This window comes from Pleurodeles waltl, chromosome 2_2, assembly GCF_031143425.1.
Source record: "Pleurodeles waltl isolate 20211129_DDA chromosome 2_2, aPleWal1.hap1.20221129, whole genome shotgun sequence".
NCBI lineage: Eukaryota > Metazoa > Chordata > Amphibia > Caudata > Salamandridae > Pleurodeles > Pleurodeles waltl.
Window position 1 is genome coordinate 578206595 of NC_090439.1, and position 25120 is coordinate 578231714.

Consider the following 25120-nt stretch of genomic DNA (forward strand, 5'->3'; position numbering starts at 1 on the left):
AGAAAGATTTAAGTTCAGAGAAATGCTCACTTTCTAAAAGTGGCATTTCTAAAAAGGTAATATTAAATCCAACTTCACCAGTCAGCTGGATTTTGTATTACCATTCTGGTCATACTAAATATGACCTTCCTACTCCTTTCAGATCAGCAGCTACCACTTCAACAATGTATGAGGGCAGCCCCAATGTTAGCCTATGAAGGGAGCAGGCCTCACAGTAGTGTAAAAACGAACTTAGGAGTTTTACACTACCAGGACATGTAAACTACACAGGTACATGTCCTGCCTTTTACCCACACAGCACCCTGCTCTAGGGGTTACCTAGGGCACACATTAGAGGTGACTTATATGTAGAAAAAGGGGAGTTGCAGGCTTGGCAAGTACTTTTAAATGCCAAGTCGAGGTGCCAGTGAAACTGAACACACAGGCCTTGCAATGGCAGGCCTGAGACAAGGTAAAGGGGCTACTAAAGTGGGTGGCACAACCAGTACTGCAGGCCCACTAGTAGCGTTCAATCTACAGGCCCTAGGCACATATAGTGCACTCTACTAGGGACTTGCAAGTAAATCAAATAGTCCAATTTGGTGTGATCCAAGGTTACCATGTTTAAAGGGAGAGAGCATATGCACTTTAGCACTGGTTAGCAGTGGTAAAGTGCGCAGAGTCTAAAAGCCAGCAAAAACAGTGTCCAAAAAGTGGAGGGAGGCAGGCAAAAAGTTAGGGGTGACCACCCTCAGGCTGTCAGGTCTAACACCTATTATGAGGCAATTTTCCCTATGAGCACATCTGTGCCAAAGCACGTTTTGTGGTTGTTTGGAGGGGGTATAGCTATCTATTTAGGTGAACATCCACAAACTTGTAAGATTTTGGGTTTCAGAGTGCAGAGATGCAGTCATGAACATACCCCTATCAAGAAAAGACGGGTAATAAGTCGGGTTTACCCACTGGCAAACATAACCACCTTGAAGTAACAAACAGTTCTTAAATGAAGTTAAAATACAGGTTAGCCTTACATTTGCACATTTTTGAATGCAATTGTGTGAAATGTCTGAGTTGGGTAACTATTCTTGTGGAATTTTTGGTGAAATACAAAATATATCAGAAATTTACTCCAAACATAACCAAAAACATCCAGCTGTAGATTTCTTAGTTTTTGTAGTTTGTGTATCAGGCCCTCTATATTCGGCCTATTAGAGGAAGGGAGCGTGGGAAACCATTATCCACCAATAAAACAGCAACCATCATTAGTACCCACTGTTGTTCTCAAATTGCGCAAGGACAGGCATTCAGGCTTAAACCTAACCAAGATCTATGGTTATCTGTAGAAATACGAAAAGTTTAACAATGCTTCCTGGAGCTAGTAACTTATATAGCAACCTTCAATATATTCACCATACTCACCACAACAAAATAAATGCAGTCTAACTACACATGTGAAATTAGCATTCTATTCTTAGGGTTTTTGGTCACCTAAGTTTGACATAGGTGCGCAAAAAAGTGTCTGTGAATGATCATCAGAACAAAAAAACTAGATCTGGAATAAAAGTGGGCCAGCATAAATGTCCACAAGATCTCTGAACGCCAGGATCAAATTTGATAAATTATATGTCCTACATTTGACATGGGAATGTCTGGAGGTTACAGGGTTCCGGTAAACCCTGCTACGCACATTTGAGTCAAGAGTGAAAATGACAACAGCCCATACCGCCAAAGGCACGTTTAGTTGGAATTTCTCTAGTCTTGATCAAAAATAAGATGAACAAAAAACTGGTCACCATGGCCCTCACCCTTTCCAAGCATAGACTGTACAACAAATGTTGGAGTACAAAAGCCATTGGTTAGAGGGAGTGGTTGAGGGATCTGACTGAGCGGTCGATTGTAGAAGAAACATGTGAAAATGGTCAGAAGAGATGAGAAATTAGATAGTGATGTAGAGGACTTGACAGTGTCTGTTCAGGCACTGCTGTATCCTTGTGGCGCGCTACCTTCCAGAAAGAATATGATTGTCAGTTATGTCATGATTGACTATCATTCAATAAAGAGGAAGATGAAGAGACTTGCTAAACTGTTAATAACTGCAAGTTAGACATGTGTTGACCTACTGTACGATCCTTTCATGTGAATACTTTTCCTGAGAAGTTAGGTCTCTGTAATGAGATCTATGTTGTTTTCGGGAACATAAAGATAATGTGGCATTTTTATGAGAGATTTGCGTCATGCTTGCACTGCGCAAAGTAGTACAAGAGTAATGCAAACCTCTAATTCTGAATTTTGAAGCCATGCAAAGCCACATTGCATGGCTTTAAATTGCTAAAAAAATCTGGAGTAATGCAATGCAGTGCAAATTGGTGCTTTGCGTTACTCTGCACAAGGGAGGCAGTCCATGGGCATTGGGTGGGTGTTACCATGTAACTCCCATGGCTTTTGATGCATACCAGATTCACCAAACCTGGTGAGCCTGGGAATTTGCCAAAAAGATACACCTCCCCAGGAGAGGTGTAATGAGGAGAAATATTGTTATGCATTCTGCAGCACACATGGAGGAACATGCCCTAAATGGATAGTTTTTGTGAAGGAAGATGCCCCATACTGCACAAAACAATCCTGCATACAACTCAGACACCCTTGCACCATGGTGCAAGGGTGTCTGCATTGACACAAGGCAGCCTATAGTGCGCCAGTACAAGGGAAAAGGACATGAATGCTCTCTATGTCCTAAATACGGCATATTCTAGCCCTTCCCCAGTGACAGTGCAGCAAGGTGACTTGCTGCGCTGTACTGCACCTTGTTGCGCTGCACTGTGCCACTTTGCCATAAATATGGCCCAATAAAAACTATCTGTGGTGGAATTCCAAAGATTTCAATTCACAGAATTAGGCTATGTGGATAACTTAGCCTGCAGATGGATCTTAGTACCACAGAAAATCTGCCTGTTGGACCTCTTTACACCACAGACATCACCCCCACTCTTTTTTCATATTTATCAGTGGTGAGAAGTGGGCTTCTTCAAAGAAAAGGGTGGAAACAAGTTTATTGTGCTCATCTACACTTATAAAGTCCTTGCAAACTGTCCTCCCAGTATAAGCTCATGTCTTGTGTTATTGGGAGTGACCTTGGGTGTAGAGAAGGACAATCTGGTCTAGAGATTGCGCTTACAGTCTGTTCACATCCGATTATACTTGGTGAGTGCCCATGGTCTGGTAAATGTATATGTATTTTATTTGTTTTTCTTCTTAAAAAACATCTTGACAGCATGCTGGAAGGCATATTTGTTGGAAAGTGGGGCTGTGGAAAAGGTAGTGTGTTAAATACCACTGGCTGGTACATCCAACTACCCCATCCAAAACCAAGTTTAAATTATCATATGCAATGAAGTCATTTTGACCTGCAGTTCTTATCCCATATTTGTCAAGTGATAAAAAATCGAGTGATTATGACCAAATGGTCCCTGTTCTTCTAATTGTGATTTATATAAATATAAGAAAACCTGTATGAAGTGATAACTATACATTATCTGCTCTAGTACTTCTGCAATCCCATCTTGGTACCCCTACCATCTTCATTTCATCACAATGTGGTTTTTATAGTGTTGTTTGACAGACCTTACACACACACCCATTACAGGTCCACGTAAAGAGCCTCACTTTTGATATGCTCCAGTTGATGAGTATCTTTAGGCCCCCTGCTGCTCCCCGGACAGGGGCAGCTCCTCTGCTAAGGCAGAAGAGAGTCGCCCCACTGAATTGTGGGGAAAGGAAAACAAAAATGATAACACAATGGTATTATCATTTTATTTTTCCTGGGAGTAAGGGGCAGGACTGGGCTGGAGGGAGGGGGCCGGAGGAAGACTTTTGCTGCACAAAGTGTGCATGACTGTTTGGCCGGCCGTGTTGGGCTGGCCAAACAGACATGCACACTTTGCGTGTTCTCTAACCGGCTGTATTGCACAGCCGAGAGGAGAACATGCCAAGGCTCCCACTCTGAGCAGCAAAGCAGGCTGCTCAGACCAATCAGGATGCTGCTGTTATGCTGTTGACAGCAGCATCGTGTTTGGCTGGAAGCCTGTGTGACCCAGAAAAAGACGAGGGGAGATGAACGCAGGTAAGCTTTTTTATTTAAAATCAGGGGGCCAAAGCAAATGCATTGTAATTCTTGCCATAAACCGAGCCAGGAGACTCTACTGAAAGCCTTCTCCTCATTAGCCAATATCCTCTCAGTTGGGTTGACAGTGAACATTGTAATGTTAAAAATGGATGTGGCCAAATGTATATGAGTAGTAGTGTCACAAGATGGAACATACCTGCATTGCATCGGGTCAACCCATTGTTCAATGCAGTGGGACAGTCTTTTAGCAAGTATTTTAGTATATATATTTGAGTCAAATTTTATAAGGGAGGTTGGCTGTAATGAGCCTCAGCATGCAAGTTTTTTTTTTTTTTTAAAGCTATCTTTTCATGATGGGGAAAGCAAAGAATCTGCATCAAACAAATGGAACATTAGTAATAAATAGGTGTCAAAATACTAGAAAAAATGAAAATTGCCCCAATGGAATTTTGGTTGCAGAGTTTTTGGCCTTGTGCATCTATGACGTCTTTAATAAAATTGTTGAACATCTGTCTTGTAAGTTTTAGGAACAAGGTCCTTACCATGTTCTCATTACTCATCACTCTTGAAACAATTAAGATGATTTGGAATTAAACATGAGTGGCTTTGTCTCACTCTTTTATCTTTACAAGCATATTTACTATAAGTTTATTATTTATATTCTCCTGAGTTAGAGCGGATAATTGGTTTTATACTGCATGTGCATGTTCTATTTTTAGATTAAGTGTTGCTCTTAATTGCCCTTTTTTATTGTTTTTATAACTAGAGATAGTAAATGATGTAGTAGTCCCTCCAATAACTCACTTCATGCAAGCCTACACCCTGTTAAGACTAGTGGAGTTAAGAGTATGAACTCAAAAACCTGTGATAACTCAAGAGATATGTATATGGTAATTCATGCCTAGTACATATTTCTATTGAATGTTCATCTACGTGCTGGATCTGAAATATTAAATCAATTGCCTGGTATGTTTAAGACTAAATGATTGTGATACATTATTATCTGAGTACACATACATATGTAGTCCTATGAGCAGAGTCTCTGAGTAAGTAGAAAACCCCCACCAGGGTTTGGGGAATATTTGCCTGATTGAATTGTTAGGTTTAGTATCTCCACAAATACCCATGAGGCCTTCCCAGAGACAGAGTTCAAGCAGTAGTTGCTGAGACATTGTGGGGCCATCCTTATTAGCATTATTAGGAGCTCCCTTGCATAATGTAAGGGAGCAAAACTATGTACTAGACCTAGCAATTCTGTCTTCCCTGCTTATGGCACTGCCAAGGACAACCATTAACCAAAAGAGCCACCTCTTTTGAAGGTATTTCTTGTTTGGAAGCACCAATGAGTGTAAATCCCAATCAGGTTTCTTGAGCTGTGTTTCCTGAAGGCACAGGATGCCAGGGGCCACATGTCACTGCTCTTCTCAAATATGGTGCAGTTGCTTGTAGTGTGTAGCCCATTAACATTTACTGTTAGAATGCCTAAGCAACTAGAATAATTAGCTTACCATTTTTTTGATAGCACATTATTATACTATAAACTCTGTAGCTGTGTGTTTGTTATGCTATTCAACTGTTCATTGTTATTTTTCTCTAAAATTATCAGATTTTCTCAAACTCTTTTTGTATAAAACAAGAGAATCCTTAATTAATGGATGGACTTGAAGGTTTTCAAAAATGTAGTTTATTTTTCAGAATAGTACTTAAATTCTCTCTGCCACTGGCAACCCCAAGGTCGCTCTACCATGCTAAAAAAAAAACCCTCACGCACCCGTACACATCCATCCCTGCTCATAGGACCACCTGCCTAGGTTGGGTACAACACAGCGGCCCGTATTTATACTCCGTTTGCGCCGAATTTGCGTCGTTTTTTTCGACGCAAATTCGGCGCAAAACGAACGCCATATTTATACTTTGGCGTTAGACGCGTCTAGCGCCAAAGTATGGGCAAAGAGCGTCATTTTTTAGCGTGAACGCCTTCCTTGCGTTAATGAGATGCAAGGAAGGCGTTCCCGTCTAAAAAAATGACGGCGACGCAAATGCGTCGTATTTATACTCCCGGGCAAAAATCACGCCCGGGAGGTGGCGGGTCAAAAAACCCCGCATTTGCGCCACTTTTTAACGCCTGGGTCAGGGTAGGCGTTAAGGGGCCTGTGGGCTCAAAATGAGCCCACAGGTGCCCTCCCCTGCCCCCAGGGACCCCCCCTGCCACCCCTGCCCACCCCAGGAGGACACCCAAGGATGGAGGGACCCACCCCAGGGACATTCAGGTAAGTTCACGTAAGTATAATTTTTTATATTTTTAAATTTTTTTTGGGTGGCATAGGGGGGCCTTATTTGTGCCCCCCTACATGCCACTATGCCCAATGACCATGCCCAGGGGACAGAAGTCCCCTGGGCATGGCCATTGGGCAAGGGGGCATGACTCCTGTCTTTACTAAGACAGGAGTCATTTAAATGGCGTCTGGGCGTCGAAAAAATGGCGCAAATCGGGTTAAGACGATTTTTTAGCGTCAACCCGACTTGCGCCATTTTAAGACGCCCTAGCGCCATTTTCCCCCTACGCCAGCGCTGCCTGGTCTACATGGTTTTTTTCCACGCACACCAGGCAGCGCCGGTCTGCTTGCGCCGGCTAACGCCATTCCATAAATACGGCGCCCGCATGGCGCTTCGGAATGGCGTTAGACGGCGCTAAATTTTTTGACGCTAAACTGCGTTAGCGCAGTTTAGCGTCAAAAAGTATAAATATGGGCCAGAGTGTCAGAAATATCAGACCATCACCCGTTGAGTCTCATTGAGTAAGATACATCCCTATGTAGAGGTAGTAGGAGCTTCCTCAAGCACTGCTTTTACCACTGCTCCAGTGAGGTTTAGTGAATGGCTAAAGTATGGAAAGCGACACAAAACAAATGCATAGGTTTAAGAGGAATATATATATACTCATGTTCCTTTTTACGTTAGGCTTCTGGGCTGAATTGAAAGATCAAGTCTGCACGGTGAGGCTATCCCCTGTCAGTGACTCCTTATGTGACGAATTCCGTGACCAAATTACCTCACAATTTCTCTTACTGCCATAACTCATGTAATAAGAAATATTTATTTGCCAATTTATATAGACCCGAGACACAACTTCTACTACTTTCTAAGATATCAATTCTCTAGCTATAAATTGGACCTATGGCGAGAGAGCTGAATGCTGTATCACTATTGAACAGATGTTTTAGATTGATCATAGCGATATTGTTACTTTTACATGATTATCCCTATGCACAGCAAAACAACTGTTTTCAACAAACCCCTTACTAATTATTTTGATATTTCAGTAAGGAAAGTAAAAAACAACGCTATTTGTGAAATGTTGGAAACTTATTATCTAAAGTTTTTAAAAACATAAGTTAATTTTCTGAGTGATAAACTACTATGAAAAACCAAAGGTCGATTAGCTGATAAAAATTCCATCATGCACAAGTGCTGTTCCACTTTACAAGTTTAAACAACTCAAATTAAGGATACAAATTTCACGCTATTGTTCAAAAGATTATAAACGGACATGCGGGAAGTGCGGTCGTCAGGGATTTCCTGCGTAAGCGCATGGCTCGCAAAGTACAGTAAATACTGAAACTCGTTCTCTCTGAAGTATTTAAAAATTATATTATTACTAAACATTTGTCGATATAGATTCAAGAAACATTGTTAGACATTTGAGGAAAAGTGAGTGTTCTTTCTTTCTTACAACTAAATGGCAAGTGAATAGTTTATTTGCACAGCAGTTTCATAATGAGTTTGTATCATGTTTCCTTTCTGCAGAGAGGAGCCTAATGAAGGATGTGCAGCGATAAACCTTCGAATCCTTCCATTCAAGAAAGGCATGAATTGAATGAGTGCCTAGGGTTTTAAATTTTTACTAAGAGTGTGATTACTGAAATGACTGATCCACCTGTTTGTGAGAAAGAGCCGCTGTATAAAAAAATAAATGTTGCCAATATTTCAGAATATTGAGTTGTGTTTTATTTTCAGAAAATTTTATGTTATGTAGATTTGTAGAGTGCACTATCACCTGGGAGGGTATTTTGGCACTGAGCAGGAATGAGTCTAAACACACCCTGGGCCTCATGGGACTAGTCAAAAAGTCAGGTCTTCAGCTTTTTGCTGAATTTAAGAAGTAAGGAGGAAGCTCTTATGTGGTGTAGCAGCAGGTCATTCATTGCTTTATGAGTGATGTATGTGTGGCATTTGTGCACGTAGGAGTACGGATGAGCAGAGGTGTCTGGAAGGTTTGTGAAAGCAGATGAGATTGCTGAGGTATGCTGGGCAAGTGTTATGTAGTGCCTTGAATGTGTGGGTGAGGAGTTTGAATTGTGGTCATTTGTGAATGGAGTACCAGTGAAGTCCTTCAGGTGTTGTGTGATGTCTGTGCAGCGCGGGAGGTTGAGAGTGCTTTTGGCTGGCAAGTTCTGAATGGTCTGCAGCTTTCTGGTCCGTTTTTGTTGTTGATCCCAGCATTTAGGGTGTTCCCGTAGTCTGGCTTGCTTGTGACCATTGTGAGTGTGACGGTTTTCCGAGTGCTGATTGACAGCCATTTGAAAACCTTCTTCAGCATCTTCATGGTATGGAAGCATGAAGCAGTGATGGCATTGACTTGGACGATCATGTCCAGTTTGCTGTCAGTGATGATCCCAAGGTCCTTGGCATAGGGACGGGCTGGGTGTTGGCTCTTGCTCTGTTGACCACCCCGTGGAGTCCCATGGTGATGGGGCGTTCCAGATCATGATTTTGGTCATGTCAGTGTTCAACTTTAGACAGTTGGTCTTCATTCAGTGGGCGATTTCATTCATACAGGCATTGAACTTGATCCGGGTCGTGGGTGACTTGTGCTGAGAGAGAAAATGAGTTGTGTGTCATTGGTTTAGGAGAGGACATTGATATCATGACAGTGAAAGATGCTGACTTGAGGTATCACGTACGCATTGAAGAGAGTCAGGCTCAGGGAGGATCTTTGCGAAACTACACAGATGAGTTTTGGGGTGTTCGGTGCCAGGAACATTCAATTTACAAAGTGCACAATGCTAGAATCATCCAATATACAAGAGGATAATGAACCCTCATTTAACGCCAAAAATGGCCTGATCTCAGATATATTAAAACATATCACATCCTAATCCTGTGAGACAGATGTATTCACTTCCCAATGACAAGGCCCAACAGGCGCAGATGCATAAAGTTTTGGCAACATATGCTTCACAATGTGATATGAGATACCAATTTTGGAAAAAATTCCATATCTATAGAAAGTGATAAATGTGAAAAAATAAAATAACCTTTTATTTCAAACCAAGATTAAGGAGGGGAAAATGGTGCATTAAATGCTAAACAGCAAAGATGTCCGTAATCTTTAGAATCTGTTGTAATTTATTATTATAATTGTTGTCACACATAGAATGAACAGGATAAATATATAAGAGGCTCAAGTCTACTATTTGAATCACTTCAATGCATGATCTTTTCACTACAGCAAAGGTGTTTCCCTAACTTGTTACAAAAACTATCCTGACAAGTTTGAGCCATGAATATTGGCATTTTTTTCACACTTTCACATATGAAAATAAAGCTCCCATCAGGATCATTAATCAATTGTCTATTGCTTCCTCTATATGCTAAGTGAACAGATGGAAGCCCTTCTCTTTTTTTAAAAAGGAAGCACTCGAAAAATGTAGATTAGATCCTTTTCTCGACAAATATTTAGATTTTCGCATAAATGGTTAAGTCTCCTGAAGCCCAGACCTCTGAGAGGTTAATGGAGTATACACATTTGTCCTTTTCACAAAAATAGGAAGCAAAACACTACCAGGATATGTCAAAATCACAGCATATCGGAGAGGCAACCATATCCCATGCCCAATAAGAATTAACATGTCACATGACACTGGCAAAAACATCAAGTAAATCAACAGATTGTTAGCCATGCAAAAAAGAGTGGTAATAGTTGAGTAATTAGTACAAACCAAATGATGTAACAGAGAACCAGAAATGATGCTTGCACAGGTAATAAAAATAGCTGAAATCTGAAGCCTTATTAGTCAACTGCCTTCCCGTTGTTATTCCCATTATGCATAGTAGCCAAAATCCAGTGTCCCATTCATTATTTAGGCATTAAGTTACTTCAAAACTTGCAGATCTTTATACATTTATCTATGTTTCCATTCTTTTCAAGATTTGTGATTTATTTAAACAGTGGGAGAATATTCCTCTCATGTTCATAGGTCGGTTCTCTCTAGTAAAAATTAACCTTTGCTTTTGTTCGTATTTACTAATGTAATGATTAAGATCCCTCAATCTTTCTTCAACGCTATTGAAACAGCAATTTGTGGCTTCATCTAGCAAAAGAAGAAACCACAAATTAAATTGCAGGTCCTTCAATTAGGCTTTGGAGAGGGTGGGCTGGCACTCTTGCGAGTACAAACATGTTATCAAGCAGCCCTTATAGACTGGCTTTCTCAAGCATTTAGAGATATCTCAGGTGATGATAATTTCTATCTGAAGACCATGCTTCATGCTTCAGCCATAGACCTTTTGTCTTTTCTAATGATTCCTAGATTACCCAAGAAGACGCAGTATAGGACCCTTCACATTATAGTTGATCCTTTCAGCTTGATTTGGGCAGAATATAATCTTCCTCGTTTACATCTTCAGATGAGGCTTTCCTCCTGTACCAGTCTCTGTTTACGGCTAGGCAAGGTTGTAATGAACTGATGGAAAAATCTCGGTTTTCGGAGAATAAGTGATTTGTTTTGCAATAAAGTGTTTATCTCATGGCAGACATTAAGAAGCAACACCCCCCTTTATATGTGGCACATTCTTTTTTAGTTATACCCAAATCAAGCATTTCTGCTCCAGCGATGGGATGAATATGAATACATTATCTGAAAGAATTAGCCTTGCATATTTTATATTGTCCCTAATAGGGGTAGGAAATTGGTATAGAATGCTCCTCCAGAACTTGGGCACGACTCCGGTATCAGATCATATGTGTAGAATTCTCACTACTTCTGGATGTAAAATGACATCCACCCAATATAAACGCTATAATCGGCTTAGTGCTAAAGGAATTCAGGTGGCAAATTACAGAAGAATGTCATTCTACAGTAAATGTTTTTTATATTACACTCCAGAGAAGATTAAAAAAATGTATGAAGGAGCCTCGTGAGCATGTTTCAGATGTGGGTGCGAGGTTGGCGACTGACTTCATACAATGTTTACCTGTCCCGGACTGTTTGCTTTTTTGAGCAACATTTTTTTCTGAAATTGGGGCATTGATGAGATGTAAAATTCTTCCTGATGCTTATGGGACACTGTTTGGCATTCTATTTTTCCTTAATGACAGCTCTGCTGGGTCGGACCAATTCTTTTTTATTGCTACCTTAGCTGCTAGATCTTTGATTTTGGCCACTTGGAAGATGGACATAATTTACTTCTGCTGCCCAAAGGCATGCTAAAATGAGTAAGGTTAATTTTCATGAGAATCTCTATGCCATAACAGCTGGTGCAAATAAAAGGTTTAAGAGAATATGGCAGTGTTGGGCAGAGTTGAGAGATCAATAGAAATTATGTAAAGCCACTATATGTTTTTCATTGTGAATTGACATAATATGTTTTTGGAATGCTTGCTGCCATATTTATGTTCTTCTGTTTCTAGAAGTTTTCTGACAATCATTGGGATTTGGAGATAGCTTATTCATGTCTATAGGGTATTTTGATATATACGATTTTCTTCACTTTAAGAAAAACTAAATGAAATGGTAATATTTATATATGTGATTTATATCTGCTGCATTTTATTAATAAAAATGTATAGGCACACTATATATATATATATATATATAGTCACAAACAAAACAAAGGTTACAGGAACATTATAGTTATGTTCAGAACTGACAGACACAAAGCCATGGAAATTTGGCAGTTATAGTTATAATTATGTCAAAAAACTATAACTCGTCCTCTAATGTAACTATAACTTGCACCCCCACCATGCACAGTTTTCACATCAATAAATTTATTGCAAATGTTGCAGTGATATTGACAGTGTCATAGAAGATGTCTTGACTGATGTAATATCCAGGCTAATAATTAGCAGTGCATGGCAAGGGTGCAGGATATAGTTACCCTAGGGCATGAGTGATAGGTTCTTGACAGAGGTATAACTAAAACTGCTGGATTTCTATTGGTGTTTCTGTAAATTATGATCCTAACTATAATGTCCCTGGTAACTTGTTTTTAGTGAATTTGTAAGGTTTTTTCAGATTCTGTTTCGTAACTATAATGACCCTGCAACATTTGGTTTTTGCAGTGAATTTCTATGGTATTTTTAACATGGCAGGGGTTTACTGACCCTGCAGTCAACTTCCCATATGCTGCCATCTACACTTAGAAGGGGAGGTGTGCATGGAGCTCCCCATCCCGGGCCGATTTCTGGCCTCAAGGACTCCATTTCCAATGGGTTTGGCCATATTGAGAAGGGGACACCCAGCCGATACTGGCCCTGGGAACCCCATCCCGGGGGTCTATTCAATAAATGGGGATGGGGGCCACATGGCTTTGTGATTTCAGCCCCAGGAACCTCATCTCCCAGGGCCCATACTTATAGTGAAGGGGGAGGGGGCACACAGCCCCCCTCCCCTGGTCATTATTGGTTCTGGTGACCCCATACCCTGTGGTCTATTTAATTAATAATTGGGGAGGGGTGTTGTGTGGTCCCCTCCCCAGGTCAGTTTCTGCCTGGAGTCACCATTTCTTGGGGCCTTGTCTTATTAAGAAAGGGGAGGGCCAATACTGGTCTGGGGGACCCCAGGCCGATCCAGTAAATGGTGGGTGCCCTGGAGCCCACCTAGGTCACCCACTGCATGTTTGCTGAGGGCCGCGAAGAGCTCCAATGTCATTTGAGATGTGATCAGTAATATAACTGACCATATCATGAGTGATGTATTATGGGAGGTCATAAGAAGTGCATTGCGGGGTGTAAGTTATAGCTAGGTGAGGTAATTGTAACTGCTCAATTTCTATGGTTTTATACATTTAAAACCTGTGCCTAACTATAACAAGGTTTCCGCCAGTCAGCCCAGTGGAACCCTTGTAATAGGGCCGGGGGGAGCATGCAAGCTCCACAGCGGTCTCCTCCCCAAGGGTCTGGCGAGGCAAACTCATAATGGGGACCCTACTCTGATATCCTTGAGGATGTTTCCGTACTAAACGTCAGATGCTTGATGCTTGCTCCTAAGCAGTTCATTATATTGAACATTTAACCAAATGTTTATGTTTTCAAAACTTCCCAAAAAATTCAGACTTTCATCATGGAGAAGTGTTTTGAACAAGGATGTCCTTTGATGGGGATAAGTTGTAGTAGATCGCTGAACACAACCAAGTGCTTTCCACCAAATAGCACATCATAGTCTGTCTTTAATTGTTTTTTTACTTTGTCAAGTGTACAACTGCAAGTATTAATTTGAGACCATGCTCACCTCGTCAATTAAAAATTTCAATTTTTTCAGTACTCTTGAGACTTCATGACAAGTTTCAAAAGATAACTTTTGGTACTCCAATTTGTCGTCATGTTCCACAGGAAGCTTGAGTAGTTGATGCAAAGTAATTCCTTTCATTTGTGTGCAGCTAATCCAGTGGGTGCAGTTAATGCACACAATAAATTACACTCTGTAGTCTTCTGTAGGAAAGCAGTGAGAACATCTATCACAAAGCTTTCACCTGTGCAGTGCCAGCTTGTCTGCGGACATACAGTTGTATTGGCTTAAATGAATTGCATGTACACTGTTTCTTCTCATGAAGGAATCCATGCTTAACTCTTTCTTTTACCTCCATATATATTTCCTTTGCTCATCATTTAGTTGTGCAACTAACTGTTACAAATCAACACTTTCCTGTCTTGCTTGTTGCATTTCAGCCTCCACCTCATTCATGGCAATGGCAGCTTTGTTTTCAATAACTGGTTGTCCAAGAGGATCTGGACTTCGAGGTCCCGAACTTTGGCTACTTTGTTGTGAACTCTCTTTAGCTGTCTCAGCAGCACTTGTTTCTTCCTGTTGAATCTCATCATTTAACACTTTCAAATAGTTAGGAAACACTGAACACTGAATGCTGTCTTTCGTAGTGTTGAAAGAATCTTTGTGGCAGTCAAAGCCTCTGAGTAATTTGAATTGAGAACACTGAGGCTTGAACAGTTGTAGAAGTTCCAAATATAAAAAAAACTCTCTTATCTGAAATTTGGCAACCAAGGGGCTGATTTAGAGTTTGGCGGAGGGGGTTACTCGGTCACAAATGTGACAGATACCCCATCCGCTGTATTATAAATTCCATTATAGCCTATTGAAAATGTAATACAATGGACGGGATATCTGTCACATTTGAGCCAAAGAAACCCCCTCCACCGAACTCTAAATCTGTTCGTAGGTTTTCTTTGGTTAATTACATTTCCTTTTGTGTGTCAAACTAGACAACTGTTGCAACCAGCTACTGCATATTTCACTTCATCTACATCTACTGTTACATTGTTTCTATAGTTGTAGTGTTGAAGTATTTCATCAAGATGTGAACACTTCTTGGATAGTAAGTGTCCAACATATTTGTTTTCACAATGTCTGTTCTTTCCAGGTCAAACTCTGAGAGCTACTTAATCACTGGAATAGACTTCAACACTCTATTTTGCGTACTTTCCAGGCCTAGATTTACCCAAACAATTCCCATTGACTTCCAGTACAAACTAGCTGAGGTCAACTGATCACAGCATTCATAGGAACCAATTTCCTTATGCAAAACATTTTCAAACTAAAGCTGTATGATATATTGGCCAGAGACTTTTAAGCAAAAATCTCCTCCTACGTTTCCTTCATCTCTGTGTTCTCTGATTTAGTTAAGTAGGAAGTCACATAACGAGAAACAGATATTGAGATGTCTGCCACAAATTGAATATCCATACTGGCATTGCACATTTTAAGAATCACAGGATTATAGTCCTTTAAATATTTGGAGGACTCTGTTGTCAGGTTGCATGTGTTTTTTCGGTGATTTGCGATTTATTGTATGTGTCACTGCTTGTAGGAAGGTGGCTTTCTTCTAGCATGGTTACTCCTATTTTTTACCTGTTTGTCAGTGTGTTTTTACTGTCTCACTGGGATCCTGCTAGTCAGGACCCCAGTACTCATAGTTTGTGGCATATATGTCAGTGTGTTTTACTGTGTTGTCAGGTATGCTTGACTGTGTCATTGGAGTTCTGCTAACCAGAACTCCAGTGCTTATGCGCTCTCTGTTTACAACATTTGTCACTATAGTCTAATCACTCCATATCCCAATTCAGATTGGCATACTGGAACCCCTTATACGTTCCTAATACATGGTACCTAGGTACCCGGGGGATTGGGGTTCCAGAAGATCATTATGGGCTGCAGCATTTCTTTTGCCACCCATAAGGAGCTCATACAAACACTCATTTAGGACTGCCACTGCAGCCTGAGTGAAAGAGTGCACACACTATTTCACAGCCATTTTCACTGCACCAGGTAACTTATAAGTCACCTATATGTCTAACCTTCAGTTATTGAAGGCTAGGTGCAAAGTTACTGTGTGTGAGGGTACCCTTGTACTAGCAAAGGTGCCCCCACGTTTTCCAGGACCAATTTCCAGACTTTGTGAGTGCGGGGACACCATTATACGCGTGCACTACATATATGTAGCTTCACAATGGTAACTCTGAATATGGCCATGGGAGGTGTCTAAGATTGTGAAATGGAACCAACAATCCAGATCTGGTATTGGGGGGGGGCAATTCCATGCACCCTGGGGGCTCCACCATGGACCCCCAGTACTGCCAAACCAGCTCTCTGAGGTTTCCATTGCAGCCCCAGCTGCTGTCACCTCACAGACAGGTTTCTGCTTTCCTGGGGATTGGGCAGCTCAATCCCAGGAAGGCAGAACAATGCATTACCTTTAGGAGAGGGGTGTTACACCCTCTCCCATTGGAAACAGGTGTGACAGGCCTGGGACGGATATCCTCCCAGTGCCTCTGGAAATGCTTTGAAGGGCACAAACGGTGCCTTCTTAGCATAATCCAGTCTACACTGGTTCAGGGACCCCCAGTCCCTTCTCTGGCAGGAAACTGGACAAAGGAAAGGGGAGGGACCACTCCCCTGTCAATCACCACCCCGGGGGTGGTGCCCAGAGCTCCTCCAGAATGTCTCTGGCATTAGCCATCTTGGATTCCAAGGTGTGTGGACCCTCTGGGAGCATCTGAGTGGCCAGTGCCAGCAGGTGATGTCAGAGACCCCTCCTGATAGGTGCATACCTGGTTAGGTAGCCAATCCCAGTCTCCGGGCTATTTAGGGTCTCTCCTCTGGGTGCTTCCTCAGATTCAGTTTGCAAAACTCCACCATGACTCCTCTGGATCCTCTACTTCAGCTTCTGACCGTCGGATCAACCGCAGACTGCTCCAGGAAACTGCAACAAAGTATCCAGAAAGGCTACTGTGACCCTGCAACTTTAGCTCCAGCCAGCTACTACAACAGTTTCCAGGTTCTGCATGCTCTGAGGACTGCCTGTCTTCATTTTGCACCAGAAGGACCAAAAGAATCTCCCGTAGAGTGAAGGAGTCACTTCCCTGCTTCAGCAGGCACCTCTCTGCAACAACAACCGGTACTCTGGAACTTCTCTCCTGTCGACGAGCGTGTTCCATGGAACACAAGTGGTGGACCAAAGTGATCTCGATTGTCCAAAGGTCCAGCTGGCTTTATGTCACTTCTTCCAAACGTTCTTCATGCACAGTGTAGCTCAGGTCCCCAGTACTCTATCCTGCGATGCTTAGCTCCCTACATTGTTCTCCGGCTGCATGGGATCCCTTTGTGTAGTGCTGCGATGACAGCAATTTGCAACTCCTTTGTCCCCATATCCTGGGACTCCTGTAGGTGATGCCTGGTCTTCTGAGGGCTCTATGAAGTGATGAGAGCTCCCTCAGTCTGAGTCGAGACTCCCAGGTCCCTTCTGGGTCAGGTCAGCGCCTCTTTGACGTAAAACGCGCCCTAGCGCGAACCAAGGCTTGTTGGTGGAATCCAGAGACTAAAACATCCTGCATCCAGTGACTCTGCGTGGGACATCTCTTGCACCAAGCAGGAACTGGCAGCTGTCTTCTTTGGTGCATTTCTGTACTTGTCTTATAACCAGAGAATCCACTTTTGCACCTTCATCCAGGTTGGCAGGGACTCCTGTTCTTCCTGGACTCTTCATCGACTTCTGGACTTGGTCTCCTCTCTCCACAAGTCTTCCGTTCCAGGAATCCATTGTTGATCTCTTGCAGTCTTGCTTGGTTTTAGCAAAATCCTTTACCACGACTTCTGGTGTGTTCTGAGGAAACTTGCTGTACTTTACTCCTGTTTTCCTGGGCTCCGGGGTGGAGTGTTTTACATACCTTGGGTGTTTTCTTACACTCCCAGCGCCCCTCTACACACTACACTTGCTTAGGGGGGAAACCGGCATTCGCATTCCACTATTTTAGTACATGGTTTGTGTTGCCCTTAGGCCCATTTCATCCTATTGTGTTTTTTACTGTTTGCACTATTCTATGACTGTTTACTTACCAGATTTTGGTTACTAGTGTATATATTGTGTATAATACCTCCAGAAGGAGTATTGCCTCTAAGATATTTTTTGGACTTGTGTCACTAAAATAAAGTACCTTTATTTTTGGTAACACTGAGTATTGTCTTTTATTGTGTGTAAGTACTGTGTGACTATAGTGATATTTGCATGTCTCCTAGTTCAGCCTTGGCTGCTCTGCTACAGCTACCCCTAAACATCCTAAGCTGCTAGACACTGCCTACATTTTACTAAGGTGGATCACTGGACCTGGTATAAGATGTACGTACCTCTGGTGCCCACTGCAAACTATGCCAGCTTCTCACAAATTGAATATCCATAATGGCATTGCACATTTTAAGAATCACAGGATTATAGTCATTTATATATTTCGAGGCCTCTGTTGTCAGGATGCAAGTGTTTTTCGGTGATTTGCGAGTAATTTTATGTGTCACTGCTGATAAAAAACTATTCACTCTTCCTTTGAAAATTACAGGCCCAAGAAATTCAAAATGGCACTGTGTAAAAATGTTCCTTTAATCCTGTAGTTCCACTAACAGTATTTCCCACATCTACATGTTTGAAAGCACAGAACTTGCTGTTTCAGGCCTTTTTCATCATTGTGGCTCAGTGTGGCACATGTGACATTGTTCAATTAAAGAGTATGGAGTCATCACTGTCTGTTCCAAATTTCAGTGCATCCTTTATCCGTAACAGCCTGTAAATGTGAGGAGCCCCTCTTGCTTGGTACTCTTTATGCTAAAATAAATCATTAACTTCTCCAAGAGGTGGGTATGTTGTGTTGCCCATGAAGGACAGCATAGCTTGAAACCTGTGATTGAAATACCTACAAACAAAAGCACGACCCAAAGAACAAAGTTCTCCAGGTGTCTTCAAATTGATGTCCTTAATGTTTGAGTTTGCTTTTTGCAAAAAGTCAAGCAAGTCATCCCACGCATACTCTGCACAAATGAGTGTATCAAACTGGATACCTGCTCCTCAATTTCACAACATACATTTCAGTTTTCCATGACGACAATACTAATACTCGTTAGTCTCATGTTGGCATGCCATCAAATTAATCAAATTGTATTCCACGTTATCATCTTTTCCATGAACGTTGTCAACAAATACTTTTGTGGAGAGATTTTATAGATTAACTCCTGTGTTCAGTATGTGGTTTACAGCCTATAATAGTCCATACAAATCACTTTCAAATAACAAATGGACTATATATGGAATACACTGATTAAATCCAGGGTCCTCTGAATATAATCTAGTTGACCTGTACTCAGCTGCTGGTATTTGCACAGGGAGTACATCACACAGCCCACCTAATGCAGTTGGAAATAGTTGTATAAAAAAAACGAGCTTCTAACCTTTTCTCCCACACACTCATTGGAGCTCCTTTTGCTTGTTTCATTTGAAAGAGATCAATAGCATTACCAAAAAGATCAATGTTCAATTTAAACTTTGTACCTTTAAGGCTTTTCTGTAGCTCTCTAGGTGGGAATTTCCCAGCCGTTGGTTCCATACGAATTATTGCTTGAAAAGGGTGTAGAGGTTGTATTAGTATTGATTCATAAATGTTTAATTCTGGAAGTTCTTCTGGAATTGAAACCAATTAAAATGTATCATGTCTTGATCTGGCAGGCACTTTGTTATCCTTCAACTTATCATAGCAATACTTACATATAATTTGCCATGTTGACAAATCAAAGCACTCCTCTACAAATAAGTATACAGCAGATTCTTGACATTTATCTGTTCTCTTGTTCAGTTTTTGAGAACAAACCATTTCAAGGTTGGCATTTCTAGTGAGTGCATCGAGTACAAATACAAACATAGTTTGGTTTCTCTAAATAAACTCTGTTAAACTTTGCAATCTCTTGTGTAAAGTTACCAGTACCAATACCGGTGTTCTGTTATTCTACACCTGCACATACTAATTCCTCATTTTCCCTAGAGTCCTCTTCAGGACCAAAGAAATGAAACTGAACACCTTCACAAACTTTTTCCACCTCTGCTAGTGTACCTGACAATAGAGCTCGATTTATTTCTCCTAAACATTAGGCATGTGTATTCATAATGTAAAGCCTCCTAACTAAATTTTGAATTTTAGAGTGATGAACAGCCAAAATTCTCAAGTGATGAAAGGTGTTTGTGCACACTTTCTTGGACAAACACGCCAGTGAATGGCCCTGTATTTAGTATACTTCCTCACTTTGCATGGATCTAATACTTGCAAATTTGCAATTTTCTAATTCACACATATCTGGAAACGGACGTAGAAAATGTCTTAATATGTCAATTGATTCCTGCCGAACACTACAAATACTACTACAGTTCCAGTTATATACAGGAGCACGTCTATACCTTCCTTGTACCGCTTCAGATAGATCTTTCTCTACATTTCTAGGAACCATCTCCTCTTTTGCAATAGGAATACTGTCTTTTGACTCATAACATTGACCAGTTGTTTCAACTGCATGCACTAGTATGTTCTTTTTGAAGTTTCTTTGTTGATTAAAGAAAGACTCAGGTGGTCATTCCGAATTTGGTGGTAACCAAACCGCCACGCCGGTGGCGGTGTAATGCACCGCCATATAACGAGTAAGGCGGTGAACCCAACGCAACACAGACAACTCACTGCCAGCACTGTCACCGCCAACGAGCAGCATCCGGTGGCGTAAGCCAACTTCATGCTGGCGGAAGCCAATGTCCCACCCGCCATATTCCGAGTCACCTCACCGCCAGGATATCCGGGGTGGGCTGACCGCTACGAAAAACCTGGCGGAAACAGAAAGTACAAAAGGAGACACCCACCTCCAGCACAGAGACGCCTCTGCGGCCACCATGGCAGACAAACTGCTAGTCTTCCCAGCGTTGTATCTTGCCATACACATTCAGGGCCACCGACAAGGACGAAGATGACAACCATAAGTACGCCTAGCACGGAGGGGAGGAAATGGCAGTGATAGTCTCCCACACATAACACATATTCCTCGCACAGACAAAGAAGCCCACACAAAGGCACACACAATATACGTCAATGCCAAGTACCCAATACACACACACAAAGTCAAGCAGATAAGTGCCAAACATACAGCACAACACACAGCAGTACCACCAACACACCCCATAACCACACGACAACTAGACCACAAACACCTCAACACAGGCATAGACAGGCACGTTGTGCGACACCACACATAGACACACACCATGAACTGTATGTAGCAATGACACACAATCAATAGGAGTGAACACACATCCAAACAATGACACAGGTGACACCACACGTACAACCAACGTTTACGGGGAACACAGGGTGGGAGAGTGGCAGGGTAGAGGTCAAGGGCGACAAGGAAACCTTTCTTAGGTACACAGGGGCGGTCACATGATTGAGGGTTGGGAGTGGAGGAAGAGGGAGTGCTCATCTGACGTACTGGTGTGCTGTACATGGATGCTGGTGTGTGCAATGTGTGTATATGTGTTGTGGCTGAATGATGGTTGGGTGAGTGGATGCGTTTGAATTAATTGGGAGGAGGGGGCAGAGATCCAGGGAGAGAGACTGGGAGATATGTGAGTGAATGTTGCGGTGGTGTGTTCAAGTGAGGTGGATGTGCTGCAGGTGGCAGAGACGGCAGTTGTGGTGAGTGCAGGTGTGGTGTGAGGGGTGTGTGTCTGTCAGTCTGCTGTTGTGGTGATTGAGAGTATGACAGGAATGGTAGCAGGACCAGTGAGTGATGATGCAGTGCTGGCAGGTATGAGTGGAGATGTGACTGCAAGGGAGAAGGTGGTGGGGGAAGTGTCTGTTGTTATGTCTGCAGATGTGTGTTGTGTGTGTGCATGCCTGTGTGAACATTTGTGATGCCTATGACTGTCTTTGCGCACCTTGTCTATTGTAGTGGGTTTATGCTGGCATGTAGGTGTGCTTTGGACGGGTGTATGGAGAGGGGTTGTGGATTGGGAACAGGTAGTTGGAGGGTGGGACGGAAGATGAAGGGACACCGGTTGCCATCAACGAGGAAGCCAGAGCCTGAACAATCTCTGCAGGCCAGACAAGGCACAGTGATTGCCTTCCAGGAATGCATTGGACTGCTGCATCAGGGTTCCAGTCCCTGGATGGCATTCATGATCATTGTCTGCCCCACAGAGATGGACCTCAGGAGGTCATTAGCCTCCTCATTGAGGTCAGCAGGGCGAAGGAGCCACCCACTCTCGTGGGTGAGCAGGCACAAGCAGCTGGCTGGGGTGCTACAGGGAAGGCGGTGCTGGTAAGGGAGGGGGTGGACAAGGATGGTGCTGGGGTGGTCCCAGATGGGTCCGCCACCACCAGGGAGCAGCCATCGGAGGAAGAATCTGTATCAGATCTGTTGGTAGCTCCAGTCTCCCCCTTGGTGCTCCCCTCCTTCCCACTGGTCTCCTTGGCTTCACTGGTGTCACAGCCTCCTGGGTCCTGTGGGCTGCTGCATCCCCACTCGCCGGTACCCTTCCTCCTTTGCCAGATGATGCTAATGCACACAGACAGAGGTGGAGAGAGAGAAGGAGGGTGGGAGAAACAGAAAGGGAGGAAATGATGTTAACCCACACATCCAAATCACATACAAACAATACAGATTACAGCCCCTGCCCGGGAAACAAGAGTCCATTTAGCAATCATTTACTATTGAGTCATGCAAGCGATACCCAAACTCATCTCAGCCCTGCAGCCTAAACACCTGAATGAAGACCACTGCATGGCTATGAAATGCCTAAATGATTTATCCAACAAACCAGCCCAGGAACATACCCATCCACGTCATCCATTATGGGATGATCCAAATCTAAGCACAGAGGGACTGAGAACACTAACTGACTGACAGGAATATGTGGAGTACATGTGGTACAGAGGTTCATTGATGTAGCAAGTGATGCAATTCCAATGATCACGTAACATGCCTGCCATTACCCATATACAGTGCCAAAATGACCACCTTGTACTACAACAGTAAATGCAGAGATGGAGGATGCAACCAGTGACATGATAGCATACTTGAGTGACCCATACATACAGGTGAACGTGTGTCACAGTACCCCCACTTCTTTTCCTGCATGGCTCAACATAGCTAACGTGACACACTCTCACATGATTGGTGTGACAACCTGGACTGTACATTCCCTAAATCACATCTGACCATGTAAATTCTAAGTCCAGTGAGGGTCAGAGTACACAACCATGCAGTAGTCACCTGACAGTCAACACTTACCTCCTGGTGGCTGCTGTGCTGCCTTTAAGTGCCCATCCAACTGTGGGTAGGCAACCTCCAGTATGCAGGCCATTAGGGGGATTAGGGTCCAATGGGTGCCCCTCCCAAGTTGGGAGGCCGTCCGTCAGCTGGGCGCCTGTGGTCTTCCGGTCCCAGTGCCTCAGGTCCTCTCACCGCTTCTGGCAGTGGGTGCTCTGCTGGCTATGGACCCCCAGGGTACGCACATCCTTGGTGATGGCTCTCTGTAACCCTTTTTTCTGGTGGGCGCTGACCTGCATGGGAAACATTCAGAAAATGGGGGACATGATGGTAATTATAACAATACAGCAGTAACCTTCGGCGAACACAACAAACACAGACCATGCACACTGCCAATATCCCACACAATGTGCATGCTCAACACATGATCAGACATGACACGTCAATGTGCACACACATACATCGTCAAACACCACCCGGCATGTGGGACAAAGGTTGTTACCCTGGAGTGCCGTACAACTGCCCATACAGGAGTAGGACCCCTTCCACCAGTTTCTATAGTTTCTCCATAGTGAAGACTGAGGCCCTATCCCCTGCAGTGCGTGCCATCGTTGCTTCAAGATACATGACACAGCAGCACATGAAGTTAAGGTCTGTCTTGCCCAAAAGCCAGGAGGCAAGTGAGCTAGCCCATACAAAATGGCAGTTACGACTGCAGCGGTCATGACCGTCTCCGCCGGTGTTGATCGTCATTGGTCCCAGTCTCCCATAGACGTCAATGTTAACCAATGGGGAGTTGCACAGCGACTCAGACCGCCTTCTGCCATGACAACTTCTACCGGCGGAAAGAGGTCACTTCCAGCTGTTAAATGCATGCTGAACAGGCAGAAGCCATATTAGTCTGTAATATACCTGTCCTGGGTTTGCCCTGCGTAATTACCTGCATATCGTCACAAATAGATACATCAGGTCACACATTGTCGATAATGACATGTAGTGAGTGGTGACATCACCACACTTGTCATTACAGTTGTCAGCATATATGATCAGTATAGTGGAACACATGGAAGGTGTACGTGTACATGTCCTGTATACGTCCATTGCCACAGGGATCATGTGCCATCGTCTGGTTAGGAATTGAGTTTGGATTATTGTGTCTTCCTACAACATGACAGCCAACTTTCATGAATAAAACTTTGTGACTGTCATATGTCATACTTGGTGCCCTACATTGTGAGAGGTTCCCAGATTGTTGTTTGTGTCAACGCACAGATATCGCCACAATGGAGTGATGAGGAATGCACCAGTTTATCGGCCACTCATAGATCTTAATACCATGGAAGAGCACCACATCATCCTGACCTATCGACTGAACCGTTTGTGCATCAGGGAACTGGTCGCCCAGTTGAAGCCAGACCTCCTGCCGGGTTTGAGAAATCCCCATGCCATTCCTCCAACAGTCCAGGCGTTGTCAGTCCTGCATTTTCTGGTGAGTGGCTCTTTTCAGGTTGCAGTGGAACTGGCTGCAGGGTTTTCACAGCCCCAGTTCAGTAAGGTGTTACTGGATGCCCTACTCAAGCATGTGCACAGGTGCATTAGGTTCCCACAACCTCCAGAATTGCCCACTGTAAAAGCAGCCTTCTACAACATATCAAATGTCTCACATGTAATTGGGGCCATCAATAGGACTCACATTGCTTGGTACCTCAGAGGACCAATGAACAGGTCTACAGAAACAAAAACAGGAAGAGTACATATTCGCTCAATGTACAAGTGGTGTTTCTTGCAGATGTGTACATAACATGTGAACGTAAAATTCCCAGGATCAGTACATGATTCCTACTTCCTGAGGAATAGCAGTGTCCCTGCAATGATGTCACAGCTACAGGGAGAAAGCGCCTGGCTCATAGGTATGTGTACTGCCCTCCATGTCAGAGGTTTGTACCCCTCATAACACAGTCAGCACTCTGCCTAGCATTATTACCTATACTCATGTTCCCTTTTCCACACAGGTGACTCCGGATACCCCAATCTGCCCTGGCCCCTGACACCTTTGAGACATCCAAATACAGGAGGGGAGAACAGGTACAATGAGGCATACGGCCAGATGAGGCGAGTGACCTAGCGGACTTTGTCTCTTGAAAGCGAGATTTCGTTG

General features: G+C 43.1%; 1 protein-coding gene across 1 annotated transcript in view; it reads left to right on the forward strand.

Moving 5' to 3' along the window:
* MEP1B (meprin A subunit beta) overlaps positions 1 to 8095 on the forward strand; it is a 263585-nt gene extending 255490 nt beyond the window's left edge. The window contains exon 15 of the mRNA XM_069220087.1: positions 7910 to 8095. Within this exon, the coding sequence (XP_069076188.1) occupies positions 7910 to 7921 (12 nt within the window). The 3' untranslated portion in view covers positions 7922 to 8095. The remainder of the gene's footprint in view (positions 1 to 7909) is intronic.
* The last annotated feature ends 17025 nt before the right edge of the window (positions 8096 to 25120 follow it).